Source organism: Peromyscus eremicus, chromosome 1 (assembly GCF_949786415.1).
Source record: "Peromyscus eremicus chromosome 1, PerEre_H2_v1, whole genome shotgun sequence".
In the NCBI taxonomy this organism is placed as follows: Eukaryota; Metazoa; Chordata; class Mammalia; order Rodentia; family Cricetidae; genus Peromyscus; species Peromyscus eremicus.
In genome coordinates this window covers 60461141-60475799 of record NC_081416.1, presented here as the reverse complement: position 1 = coordinate 60475799, position 14659 = coordinate 60461141, and the positions used below count along the sequence as shown (strand labels likewise).

The 14659-nt window shown below is 46.1% G+C and overlaps 1 protein-coding gene across 1 annotated transcript; it reads right to left on the bottom strand.

The window, feature by feature from the left end:
• Positions 1–11930: 11930 nt before the first annotated feature.
• LOC131903764 (keratin-associated protein 5-5-like) lies at positions 11931–14659 on the bottom strand. The gene is made up of 3 exons (XM_059254552.1): positions 14612–14659; positions 13817–13871; positions 11931–12448 (listed from the first exon to the last, which is right to left on the bottom strand). The coding sequence occupies exons 1-3, from the start codon at positions 14657–14659 to the stop codon at positions 11931–11933; spliced, it is 621 nt and encodes a 206-aa protein (XP_059110535.1).

Genomic DNA, 14659 nt, shown 5'->3' with positions numbered 1-14659 from the left:
ACAGCAGCACACAAGCTTGCAGCAGCTGGAGCCACAGCCTCCACAGCTGGAGCCACAGCCTCCTGAACAACCACAGCAGCTCATGGTTCTGGTGTTTGGCTGAGGATGGAGGAGGTTAGAGGCACAGATAGAGAGTAAGTGTGCAGATGTGGAGCTTCCTGAGCCTGGGCCCTTTATATTCCTACTCAGGGTCAAGTGTGAGGTTGCACGTGATCACTTCCTGGTTCCTGTCTGTGTCATAGTCTAGGACTCTCTTCTGCATGGTCTTACTTATTATCTCTATATCCTTGTGCCTTTTCCCAACAGACAGCCACATCTCCCAGGAAATAATGCTCCCAATTAAACACTGACAAGTATTTGATGCTCAGACCCCTTCCTTTGAGCTGTAAAGAGACAAAATCGAGCCTTTCTCCCATCCCACAAATGCTGCACTTATGGGTGTTTGGACTTAAATCTGAGGATCATTTCAGTACCTTTCAAGATTTTATTGTTTTGTCCAGCTTTTCAAAATTATTTCCTATGAATTTGGCAATTCATACTTTCCCAGAAATATGTCTTTTACTTCAAGTTTTCAAATCCACTAACAAAAGTTGTTTCTGCTTTTATCAAATTATTTTTTAAACACTTGTAGCTGTATGTTTAAACTTTTTGCCAGGGTCTTGCTCTATAGCCATGCTTGGAACTTGTGGCAATTCTCCTGCCTCAGGTGTGCACCACCATGCCCAGATTTAGTCTGTTGTCTTTAGAGATCTTTAAACTCCTTTCTGAAGGAGTTTAATCTGCAGGAGATGCCCCCATACCCCAACAAAAACTAGGATGATGCTAAAATACACTAGTATTTTAAGTCTAAAAAGATCAAATTTGCATATTCACAATAAGTAATGGACATTTAGAGAGAAGTATGGCTACATCATTTAAGCACACTGGAGAATAGGGCTCAAAACCCATTTAGGGATGGCAACTATCAAAACAGGAGATTCCTGGTGTGTTGTTCCATGTTAATGGTTCAGTGGGAATGGCTTATAATTTGCCCTTTACTGTTAGAGCTAAAATCCTAAAGACAATAAATGGAGTCTGAAGAAGAAGGGCCTGTGGGAGTGAGATCCCCTGTGCCCCCAGAGAGAGCCTGGCCAAGTATAGTTAGAGGATCTGTGACAGAATTTGGTAAATTATTCAAGCACTTGGATCTGAGTAGAAAATGAAGCAGGGCTCCAGGGACTGGATGAGGACCTGGATGGACTGGGTGCTCCTGGATGTGCTTCGGCTGCCCAGAGTTTTCTTTGGCATCTTTGCACCTGCATCTGGATGCAGCTGCTCCTTCTCAAACAGGAGCTGGAGGAACCTCTGGAGAATGTGAGGGAGCAGGACAGCAGGCCTCTCACAGTGCCACCGTGTGGCTTCGAGGGGAATAGCATGGAGCATCTTCCCCCTTCTCAGACCCTAGGCAAAAGTCTAGACATATTTACACCAAATTGCATTAAAGTGTCGTTGGACAGCTGTTATACTCCCTACACCTGTCTACCACTGGGCAATAGTCTGAAAGGACTAGACTGTGTCTTTTATAGATAGAAATACTCACTATGTGGAGTGGAACTGAGCTCTGGGGTCAAGACTTTTGATGGTGTTTCAGTCTACACTCAAAGCTTCCCATGATGTCTTGAGCAGACAGGAGCCCAGCAGACATCAGAGCTGAGCCCAGGCCCCAGATCTGAAGAATCAGTCCCTAGGTTGGATTTCTAAAGGCCAGGACCACAGTGCTCTGGTTCTGCTTCAGCAAGAAACATGGCATTAAAAGGCAATGCTGGGCCAGGCATGTGGAGCACACCTGTAAAACCAGCTCTAGAGGGGCTGAGGCAGAGAAGAGAGCTGTAGTTCCAGGTCAGCCTGAGCTACATATTGGGAGCATGGCCAGCCTGAGCTACCTATGTAGAGAAACTCTGTCTTTACAGAAAAATTTAAAAAGTGACCTTGGGAAGAACAATACAGAAGCTGTGCTCAAGTAAACTAGTTAAGTCTAATGTACCTGAGTCATTCATTCCTGTTCTCTGTGCTTTGCTTCAGCCCCAAAGAGAGGGAACACATACTGGACTCTTGTTAATGTTTACTGAGGAGCAACATTCTTTGGGCGACATGGCTGACTGTTTGGGAAAGGCACAAGGAAAGCAGAAGTAATAGATAACACCATGCAGAAGAGACTATGACACAGACAGGAACCAGGAAGTGACCACGTGCAACCTCACACTTGACCTGGGCAGGGATATAAAGGTGCTAGCCTCAGGAGGCTCCACACCCACACACTTCTCTCTCTGTCTTCTCCTCTAACCTCCTCCATCCTCAACCAAACACCAGAACCATGAGCTGCTGTGGCTGTTCAGGAGGCTGTGGCTCCAGTTGTGGAGGCTGTGGCTCCAGCTGTGGAGGCTGTGGCTCCAGCTGTGGGGGTTGTGTCTCCAGCTGTGGGGGTTGTGGCTCCAGCTGCTGCAAGCCTGTGTGCTGCTGTGTGCCAGCCTGTTCCTGTTCCAGCTGTGGGTGTTGCAAGGGAGGCTGTGGCACCTGTGGGGGCTGTAAGCCCTGCTGCTGTCAGTCCAGCTGCTGCAAGCCCTGCTGCTGCTGTCAGTCCAGCTGCTGCAAGCCCTGCTGCTGCTGTCAGTCCAGCTGCTGCAAGCCCTGCTGTTGTCAGTCCAGCTGCTGCAAGCCCTGCTGTTGTCAGTCCAGCTGCTGCAAGCCCTGCTGCTGTCAGTCCAGCTGCTGCAAGCCATGCTGCTGTCAGTCCAGCTGCTGTGCCCCTGTGTGCTGCCAGTGTAAGATCTGAGACTCTGACCTCTGCCCTCAGGTGCAGAGCTGATGCAGGTACTCTGGCTGTCTAGTTGTTCTGTTGTGAAGCTGAATACTTTTCACACATGCCACCTTGGTGTAGCCTTGTCCTCTGTGGGCATTTGGAGCTCCATTTTCTTATCCTCCATTCAGACACTGGTTGAAATTCAGCTGTATCTCTGGATGCCTCATCTCCAGGTCCTCCACTCAAACTGTTACATTTTGTAGATGCTACTAGGAGTGTTAAGCATTACAAATGTATCAATCATATCAAAATGATGATCTTTAAACTCTACTTTGAAATGTTCAAACAAATCATTTAAGTCATACTGAAATGTGTTTTGTGTATGTGTTTCTATGTTTGATTGTGTTTATGTGGTTGCATTTGGTGTGTGTGTGTGTGTGTGTGTGTGTGTGTGTGTGTGTGTGTGTGTTGATAATAATTTTTGCCAGTACATGAACCCAAGTTTATGCTGGAGCCAAGTATAAATGGCCATGTTCCAAGACAAAGATTCATGTTACCACAAATTCCATGTTCTGAAGAAAACCATAAATCATGACACTTCCCAAATTCTTTGGTGGAAACATTAGATAGAATAGTTATAGCCAAGCAGAGCACCTCTGCTGTAGGCCTCGGGTGTTACCTGGGGGCATCCTCAGCTTTGGGGAGATAGGGGTCTATTTGTGTATTCTGAAGGGTTTTACCTCATGGTTAAGGATGTTAAGTTTGTTAGTTCAGAAATGGAGGTTTGCAATGAATGGTTGATGAAGAGCCTAAGACCCCCTCTTCTACAGCACCCCAACTCTCCACAGCCACAGCAGTTTGAATTGGTTGCTCATCCTGGTAGAACCTTATCCAGGCATTTCTTCTTTCCATTCTGAGAACCTTAAATCACATTTTATAGTTTTCTTTACAGTAAGGGGTAGGTTTCAGAGTAGGTGACCAGGTCGAGTGTCTTGCACCTGTTCCCCTTATGTGTCCATGACTTGGACTTGAAGTTGTGCCCTTGGCAATATAGAATAGCAGCTGATCAATGGTGTCGACACTGCTAGGTTTCCAGAAAGGTCAAGCATGTTTAATGTTCACAGTGAGCGTGGGAGTGCATCCGTACCACCTATAATCCCAAAGCAAGACCCCACTACCTTTTTTTAACTTTTTCTTCATTTATTCTTTGTGTCTTTCACATCATGCATCTGCATCCCACTCATTTCCTCATCCCTTCGTATCCACTCTCTGCCCTTTCAACCCCCTCCCAAAATATAATAAAATTTAAGAATTAAAAAAAAGGAAAAATCAATCTTGTCATGGAAGCTGTAGTGTGTCACAGTGAGTCACACAGTAAAGTGTAGCAGGAATCTTAGAAGGTCTTATTAATAAAAACAAACCTGCAGCCAGGTATTGGGGTGAATGCTGAAAGGTCAGAGAAGCAGAACAAGCCACAGCTTCCTCACCTCGCCAATTCCTCTTCTGATCCTGTTTCCTCAGACAGGAAGCCTCTGAGTTCTCATCCAAATAGATCTCAGCTGAACTGTTGCTCAAAAGCCTAAAAGCTTAACCAGGCTCTAGTTTCTTGTTCTCTTGTCTTAAATACCTTTCTGCTTCCTGCTGTCACTTCCTGGGATTAAAGGCTCACTTCTTGGGATTAAAGGCATGAGTCACCATGCCTGGCTGTTTCCAGTGTGGCTTTAAACTCACAGAGATCTCTGCCTCCCAAGTGATAGGATTAAAGGCATGTGCTACCACTGCCTAAACTCTATGTTTAATATTGTGGCTGTTCTGTTCTCTGACCCCAGATAAGTTTATTAGTGAGCACAATATTTTGGGGAACACAATATCACCACAGTAAACCCTTTTATCCATATATCTTTACTTGCATGTTTTCATTGCAAAGAGTCATTAGTCTGGTTCAAGGCCTCTGGTCTGGGCTACACTGTTGATGCTGAGCCCTCACTGGGACTCCTCTTGGATATCCTGTTGTTGCCTTGTGCCATGGAGATCCTGCAGCTTTGGGTTTTCAGGACCGGCTCCTTCACATGCTCCAGGAGATCATAGATTGGGTGGAGGTTGTGGTGGGCCAACACATAACCCTGGTTCTAGGCCTGGGTAGTTTCAGGGCTGCTCAGCCTGCCAGCTCTCCCTTGTCTTCACCACCAGGGGGAGCTCTCCTGTGTTGCCCTGGCTAGTTCAGCCCTTGTAGCATGAGCAAGGGGCAGGCAGGGTCAGTTCTCCTGCTTTCATGGCCCTCAGGGTTGGCTCTCCCACACCTACACCATCAGGGCCAGCTCTATTGTTGTTGCCCAGGTGAGGTGCAGGGGGCACTCTCTCGGATGCTGCAGGTAAGACCCCACTTCTAAAGTAGAGTAGAATAGAATAATAAGATAGAAAAAAATTCATACACGTACCATCTCCTCAGCCTAAAGAACAGAATTTCAGTGTTCTGAAGTTCCAGATACTCTAGGGACCATTTCCCTATGGATGCTGAGGGAAGACAATATTTCTGGTTATGGTCTAGTGATGCTCACTCCTCATGGGAACCATGTCTCAGGCATCTTAGTAAAAATGGGCTATGCTAGTTAACACTGGTGAGGTCTTTTCTCTTTGGAAAATTGTAGCAGGAATCTTAAAAGTTCTTATTAATAAAATCTAACCTGAAGCTAGTTGTTGGGGTGAATGCTGGAAGATCAGAGAAGCAGAACAAGTCACAGCTACCTCACCTTCCCAGTTCCTCAGCTGGTCCTGTTTCCTCAGACTGGAAGCTGCTGAGACCTCATCCAGAATGAATCTCAGCTGAATTGCTGCTAGAAGCCTGAAAGCATAACCAGCCAAATGCTTCTAGTTCCTGGTCTTCACACCTTATGTATCTTTCTGCCTTCTACCATCACTCCCTGGGATTAAAGGCTCACTTTCTGGGATTAAAGGAGTTTGTTATCATGCTTGGATGTATCTTTGAAAATATTTTTTGAAATGGAAGTAACACGGAGTCTGGGATTTTCATGCTGTTTTTCTCTCTTTCCCTTTTCCTCCTCCTCTTCTTCTCCCTTCTTTTCCCCCTCCTTTTCCTCCCCCTCTTCCTTCCTCACTGACTCCTCCCTCTTCTCTTCTTCATCCCTCCTCCTCACCCTTCTGATCTCCCTCTTTCTCCTCATCATCTTTCTCCACCACTTCTCCTCCTCCCCCTTCCCCTTTCCTCCTCTGCACCCTTTTTCTCCTCCTCCTCCCCTTCTCCTCCTCCTTACCCTCCCCCCCTCAATCCCCTTCTTCCTCCTCCTGTTTCTTAACAGGCAGCAAGCACTGCCTTTTGTGGCCATTGCAAAAGAGACCTGCAATTATAGTAGGGGGTGAGAGGTATCGGGGGTTGGTTAGAGCAGGGTGGGAGCAAAGCCTCAGTTTTTCTCTGAACCTCTAACACAGTGGTTCATGCATGGGTGGGTTTTAAGTGGTACACAGCACACATTCTTATGTTTCAACAAAAAAAGAAAAAAAAAAGAAGGGAGGAAAACATGGTAGTGTCCTGCTGTTCCCACACAAACCAGAACTGTCCTTTGTCAGTGGGTGACTGTCCCTTGGCAGTGGCTTACAAGACACCCAGAGGTGTCTGTTGTGAGCATTTCAGAGATGGACTCTACAGTGTTGCTGTGGATTAAATACAATAAGTACACAAGGCACATTAGTTTCATTGTCTATAATCCACCAAGTGGTTTCCATTTCCCACAATACCTTACTGTTGGCAAAGTTATTTCTATCTTAACTACTAAGACATGGCAAGACTCAGTCTCAAAAAATAATTATGCAAAACAAAACAAAATAAAAATCAAAACCAAGAGGATTGAGTGATATCCACACAAACACTATGTAAATGTAACAGTCATATTAAATAAGAAACACAGAGCCAAATGCAGAGTTAAAAGCCCAAGAGGTCAGAGCAGTAGCTAAGAGCTGAGACTTAAAACCACCTTCTTACCCTTCCTGCCACTACAGTCCTTCCCCTCAGAAAGAGACCTACTTCCTGTGTGTCTGTCTTTTTATTGACTTTCTGTTCTGCCTTCTTATTGGTTGTAAACCCAACCACATGACCTCCTTGTCACTGCCTGTCTATACAGACCTCTAGGTCTCTATGGTTGATATTGAGATTAAGGGTGTGTGTCTCCATGCTGGCTGTATCCTTGAACATACAGAGACCTGCCTGTCATGTGATCAGTTTAAAGGTGTGTGCCAGCACACCCGGCTTCTGCTATGGCTTGCTAATAGCTCTTACTCCCAGGCAACTTTATTTATTAACATACAAATAAAATCATTTTTCAGCACAAATATCACCATAACACTACACCATCTACAAGAAGGATCAAGGCTTACACACATACCTGCAAATATGGTGTTTAATAAAAGAATCAACTTTCAGATAATACATTATACTTCACAGGGTAATTAATTGCTATATATATCAATATTTAGATGACAATACAGAGCTAAAAGGCCACCACAGAATTCAAGGAGTTCAGAGAGGCCTAAATGAAGGCAGAAGCAGAGAACTGATAGAGATGGGGAGCAGGGGGATGGAGGTGATCAGATAAGAAACTCTGTTGGGGAGGACACACCAAGCCTCAAAGTAGGTTGAGCATAGACAGAGGTGGATGTGATGAAAGTGGGCTTCACTATTTTTTTTTTCTTTTTTGATATGGGAATCCTCCTCTGCAGAACGATTGACTGTCTGGTTGTGAGAAGAGGATCTCCATACTAAAATGGTGGAGCCCACTTTCATTGACATCATGAAATCCTGTGTGTTTTGTGGTACATGCGTGCGGGCACGCATGCATGCATGCATACATGCTTGCTTGTGTGTGTGTGTGTGTGTGTGTGTGTGTGTGTGTGTGTATGTGTGTATCCATCTGTGAGTACACACTTGTGCATATCTGTAAAGATAATTGCTACTGGTTAGTGGATGAGCAACAGAGCTGCATTATTCCAGACATTATCAATGTGTGTGTGTTAATTTTTTCGGGTCTGCATGATTTATTTCCTGATTGGGAACTTGAATATTCCAAACTCAGGATGAATCACAGGATGTCTGCTGTAAGGTCAAACAGAAACTGTCCTGAATTGAATGGATGGTGACATCTCAGGCCTGAAGAATTCTTCTTGACTCCCAGGAGCCTCTGTCTGTGCTCAACCCAACCTAGAGCCCCTACACTTGTCAACCAGGACTTGTTTCCTGTTCTAAATGCTGGAGTTCATTGTCTCTGGCTTTGGCAGTGTTCAGCCACGATTCTTTGGTCACTTTCATAGTGTCATGGATCCTCTGTGTTTTGTGGGATGTGCAGCTTCCCTTGAGCTAGAGTTGCTTCAGTTTGTGTGGAATGCTAGCAAAGGATATGAACCTAAGACAGCTGCAGCCACAGAGGCATGACCGCAATGCAGCGAAAGGATTTTGGTTTTCTTTCCTTTCTTCCTGTTCTAATTTCCTTCTGTTGCTGCAATAAAATACCCTGGCAAAAGGACAGTTATGGGAAATCAAGGTTTATTTCAGCTTACAATTATGGACACTCATTGTAAGGAAGTCAAGGCAGGAACTTCAGACAGCTAGTGACAACATCTGTGCAGTCAAGAGCTTAGAGAAGTAAATGCATGTGTGTTTACAGGCTTGCTTGTGCTCAGCTCCATTTCTCAACTCTCATACAATTCAGGACTCTGCCTAGGGAATGGTGCTGCCCACATCAGGGAACTTAATCAAGACAATCCCACACAAGTCAACTCAATGTAGAGAATCCCTCATTGAGACTCTTCCCAGGTGACTAACCAGCACCCTTCCCTTATCTCCCTTCACCCACAACCCTTTCATGCGAAATCATGGCCCATTCCATTTTCAATGATCCCACAGTAGCAGCAGGCCTTTCTCTGCCAATTGTGGTGTTGGTTGGCCTGATCTTGGACTGTAGGCTTCAAGGTTTTCTGGGCTATAAGCTCCTCCTCTTCCATGGAAGAACAAATTCCCATCAGCAAGACCGATAACTAAAAACCTGTCAAAGGTGAGCAGTGCTCATTCCTGGAACTACTGGTTCCTCAGCAGGTCCCACCCTACCATCTAGGAAGACGCATCTATTGTATTCTGTGGTGTGTGTGTGTGTGTTGTGTGTATGTGTGTGTGTGTGTGTTGCTCAGACTTGTGCAGCATGGAAGAGGACATTTACAATGGGTTCCTTCAGAACTGGCAGGTCAGCTCCTTTGGTAAAGCACTTGTCATGCACTTTGCAAGTACAAAGACCCCGTTTCTTCCCCAGGACCCATGTGAAATGCCAGGTAGAGTCTCAGCTCAAGGAAGACAGAGATAGCAGAGTCCCTAGGGATCACTCGCCAGCCAGCCTATTTAGTCAGCAAGCCACAGGCTCGTGAGAGACCCTGCTTCAAAGGAGGCGGACAAAGTTCCTGATAGTGAGACCTGAAGTTGTTCTCTGGTCTCCACACATGTGTTCACACATTGTCCTGGCTAGTTTTATGTCAACTTAACACAAGCTAATGTCATCTGAGAGGAGGAAACCTCAATTAAGAGAACGCCTCCATATGATGCAGTTGTGAGCAAGCCAGTAAAGCATTTTCTTTTAATGTTGGGAGAGACCCAGTCAATTGTGGGTGGTGCCGACCCTGGGCTTGTGTTCCCGGGATGTAGAAGAAACAAGCCCAGTAAAACATGGGGAGCGATCTAGTAAGCAGCACCCTCAATCGTCTCTGCCTCAGCTCCTGCCTCCAGGTTCCTGCCCTGCTTGAGTTCCTGTCCTTCAGAGATGGACAGTGATATGGAAGTGTAAGCCCCATGAATTCCTTCCTCTCCAAGTTGTTTTGGTCATGGTGTTTTATCATAACAATAGAAACCATTTAGTTACACACATGAAAATAATAAAGTAAATTGGGTTCATTTAATCTTAAATTTAATTTAGGAGACTCTGTAGATTTTATAAATTTCCATTCATTTTCTACATCTTTTCTTCTGCACATGAGATACTCCCTTAAGTTCATATATCCCAATCCTTTACTAACTGCTGCTACAGCAGCCAGCATGAAGGGGACAGGGTATTTTCCCAATTTCACCCCAGAGGTAAGAGGCTAAAACCTCCCACCTCACTCACCACCCAGCCAATAAACTAAGGCCACAATTTCTGTAATGAGGTTTCTGGGTCAACCCAGATGGACCCAATTATGCCATCCAGAACAGCGCCCCCTGCTCTCCAGGAGGTTACACAACAGTGTGTCTTATTTGGCTTTCTGCTGTGATGAAAACCATGACCAAAAGTGACTTTGGGAGGAAAGGAAGGAAAGTCAGAGCAGGAGTTTGGAAAAGGAGCTGAAGCAGAGGCCATGGAGGAGCACTCTTTACTGGGTTGTTCCCCATAGCTTGTTCTATTTACTTTTTCATACAATGCAAGACCATCTTCCCAGGGGGGCAGTGCCCACAGTGGCCTGGGCATTTCCACATCAATCATTAATCAAGAAAATGCCCCAAAACATTCCAACTGGCCAATCTGATCTGGGCAATTCTTCAGTGAAGGTTCGCTCTTCCCAAGTGACTCTAGGTGTGTGCAAGTTGACAGCTGAAGCAAACTATGACACGTGAGAATCCTTCTGGCTCAGCCTCCTGAGTTCTAGGATTACAGGTGTAAGTGTCCATGTCCAGCTTAGAGACTATATTTTAAAGACAGAAGGAAGACTGTCAAGATGTCCCCAGGGGTAAAAGTGTTTTCAGTGTAAGCCTGATAACCCGAGTTTGAGTCCCAGAATCTAAGAGAAAGGAGAGAACCTAGTCCTGAAATGTATGTGTGTGTGTGTGTGTATGCATGTGTGCACATCTCTATTTTTCTAAATAATAATCAATTCAATTAATTACAGAAAACACATCTAGGGTTCATACTGCAGTGTATAATTCAAGAAGTAGAGCTTTGTTCTCTCCAGCCATGCATCCCCAGTTCCTAGTTCCCTTTATCAACCTGGTCATGTGTTTGCAGTCCTCCAGTGACAACATTTTCACTGCCACCCTACACAGATCCTGAACAGCAGGACCAGACCTTTACTTTTGGTGCTCTCCTTTACATAGGACACAGGCTGCTCATGAATTAATGTCTCCACTTCTCATAGCTCAGGGGGCTTTAGAGAGCTTTTAGAGGGAAGGCTGGGTGTACAGCCCTCCTCTGCTGAAGGACATGATAGTTAGGTCTCCTTTACAGACAGCTCCATGTTAGGAAAGAATGCCACCTACTGGAAGCCAGGTGAAAATATCCAGAGAGAAGGGCTTGGTGAGGCTAGGCATGTGGGTGCTCTCAGAGATCCTCAGGCCACTTAAATGTCCACTGAGAAAGTCAGAGCCTTCCAAAGGGAGTTGTCAGAGGAGTGGGTCTGACCCGGCCAGGAGCTGTCACAGCTTCAGAGCCTCTTTTGGCCTAGCAGTCTGGTGTCTCTCCTACCAAATCTAGTAAGGCATGAATGGAGCAGGGTCCTAAGAAAGGGAGGAGAGAAGTAGAAGGAGATGGGAGGCAGGAGAGACCCTAACTGCCTTCAGCACCACCATCAGGCTGGTGGAATCCCACACAAAACAAGACAAAGTGGAAACCATGAAATGATGAGCGAATGACAGAATGAATGAGACATGGTTACAGTTGGTCCATGTGATATTTTTTATTGTTTTGTGTTATTCATTTTGAGAGAAAGCAGGGGTTGCTGTTTCTCCTCATACTAGTCCAAGAAAGTCTTTATACTCACTTTATTGCGGCAACACCAAGGGTTGGCTCCTGCTAAGATAAAAAGACATGTCAGGAAAGGTCTCATGATCTCAGATGGCTAAGTGGGTGGGGCTATGGTAAGGACACTGTAGGTAGTATGACTCCAGAACCGAATTTGTTAGGAGAAGGTTGATGAGAAGATGACCTCTTCTTGGGAACTGGAAGCCACACTATTGGTTTGGTCCTGTGGGAAACAGGGGTACTAAGGGAACATGCATTATAGTCTGAGACCTGGTGATAAACTGAAGGACACAGCTGAGGAAGCTCGTTCAGAAGGGCAATGTCAAGTTGAGAGCCTCAGATCTTACACTGGCAGCACATGGGGACACAGCATGATGGCTTCAGCAGCTGGACTAATAGCAGGAAGACCCACAGCCTGAAGAGCAGCAGGGCTTGCAGCAGCAGCTGGACTGACAGCAGCAAGGCTTGCAACAGCTGGACTCACAGCAGCAGGGCATGCAGCAGCTGGATTGACAGCAGCAGGGCTTGCAGCAGATGGACTGACAGCAGCAGGGTTTGCAACAGCTGGACTGACAGCAGCAGGGTGTGCAGCAGCTGGACTGACAGCAGCAGGGCTTGCAGCAGCTGGACTGGCAACAAGAAGACCCACAGCCTGAAGGGCAACAGGGCTTGCAGCAGCTGGATTGACAGCAGCAGGGCTTGCAACAGCTGGACTGGCAACAGCAGGGCTTGCAGCAGCTGGACTGACAGCAGCAGGGCTTGCAGCAGCTGGACTGGCAACAAGAAGACCCACAGCCTGAAGGGCAACAGGGCTTGCAGCAGCTGGATTGACAGCAGCAGGGCTTGCAACAGCTGGACTGGCAACAGCAGGGCTTGCAGCAGCTAGACTGGCAACAAGAAGACCCGCAGCCTGAAGAGCAGCAGGGCTTGCAGCCCCCACAGCTGGAGCAGGAACAGGCAGGCACACAGCAGCACACAGGCTTGCAGCAGCACACAGGCTTGCAGCAGCTGGAGCCACAGCCTCCACAGCTGGAGCCACAGCCTCCTGAACAACCACAGCAGCTCATGGTTCTGGTGTTTGGCTGAGGATGGAGGAGGTTAGAGGCGCAGATAGAGAGGAAGTGTGCAGATGTGGAGCTTCCTGAGCCTGGGCCCTTTATATTCCTACTCAGGGTCAAGTGTGAGGTTGCACGTGGTCACTTCCTGGTTCCTGTCTGTGTCATAGTCTAGGACTCTCTTCTGCATGGTCTTACTTATTATCTCTATATCCTGGTGCTTTTTCCCAACAGACTGCCACATCTCCCGGGAATTAATGCTCCCAATTAAACACTGACAAATATCTGATGCTCAGACCCCTTCCTTTGAGCTGTAAAGAGACAAAATCGAGCCTTTCTCCCATCCCACAAATGCTGCACTTATGCGTGTACGGACTTAAATCTGACGATCATTTCAGTACCTTTCAAGATTTTATTGTTTTGTCCAGCTTTTCAAAATTATTTCCTATGAATTTGGCAATTCATACTTTCCCAGAAATATGTCTTTTACTTCAAGTTTTCAAATCCACTAATAAAAGTTGTTTCTGCTTTTATCAAATTGCTTTTTAAACACTTGTAGCTGTATGTTTAAACTTTTTGGCAGGGTCTTTCTCTATAGCCATGCTTGGAACTTGTGGCAATTCTCCAGCCTCAGGTGTGCACCACCATGCCCAGATTTAGTCTGTTGTCTTTAGAGATCTTTAAACTCCTTTCTGAAGGAGTTTAATCTGCAGGAGATGCCCCCACACTCCAACAAAAACCAGGATGATGCTAAAATACACTAGTATTTTAAGTCTAAAAAGATCAAATTTGTATATTCACAATAAGTAATGGACATTTAGAGAGAAGTATGGCTACATCATTTAAGCACACTGGAGAACAGGGCTCAAAACCCATTTAGGGATGGCAACTATCAAAACAGGAGATTCCTGGTGTGTTGTTCCATGTTAATGGTTCAGTGGGGATGGCTTATAATTTGCCCTTTACTGTTAGAGCTAAAATCCTAAAGACAATAAATGGAGTCTGAAGAAGAAGGGCCTGTGGGAGTGAGATCCCCTGTGCCCCCAGAGAGAGCCTGGCCAAGTATAGTTAGAGGATCTGTGACAGAATTTGGTAAATTATTCAAGCACTTGGATCTGAGTAGAAAATGAAGCAGGGCTCCAGGGACTGGATGAGGACCTGGATGGACTGGGTGCTTCTGGATGTGCTTCAGCTGCCCAGAGTTTTCTTTGGCATCTTTGCACCTGCATCCAGATGCAGCTGCTCCTTCTCAAACAGGACCAGAAGCTGGAGGAACCTCTGGAGAGTGTGAGGGAGCAGGACAGCAGGCCTCTCACAGTGCCACCGTGTGGCTTCGAGGGGAATAGCATGGAGCATCTTCCCCCTTCTCAGACCCTAGGCAAAAGTCTAGACATATTTACACCAAATTGCATTAAAGTGTCGTTGGACAGCTGTTATACTCCCTACACCTGTCTACCACTGGGCAATAGTCTGAAAGGACTAGACTGTGTCTTTTATAGATAGAAATACTCACTATGTGGAGTGGAACTGAGCTCTGGGGTCAAGACTTTTGATGGTGTTTCAGTCTACACTCAAAGCTTCCCATGATGTCTTGAGCAGACAGGAGCCCAGCAGACATCAGAGCTGAGCCCAGGCCCCAGATCTGAAGAATCAGTCCCTAGGTTGGATTTCTAAAGGCCAGGACCACAGTGCTCTGGTTCTGCTTCAGTAAGAAACATGGCATTAGAAGGCAATGCTGGGCCAGGCATGTGGAGCACACCTGTAAAACCAGCTCTAGAGGGGCTGAGGCAGAGAAGAGAGCTGTAGTTCCAGGTCAGCCTGAGCTACATATTGGGTGCATGGCCTGCCTGAGCTACCTATGTAGAGAAACTCTGTCTTTACAGAAGAATTTAAAAAGTGACCTTGGGAAGAACAATACAGAAGCTGTGCTCAAGTAAACTAGTTAAGTCTAATGTACCTGAGTCATTCATTCCTGTTCTCTGTGCTTTGCTTCAGCCCCAAAGAGAGGGAACACATACTGGACTCTTGTTAATGTTTACTGAGGAGCAACATTCTTTGGGCGACAT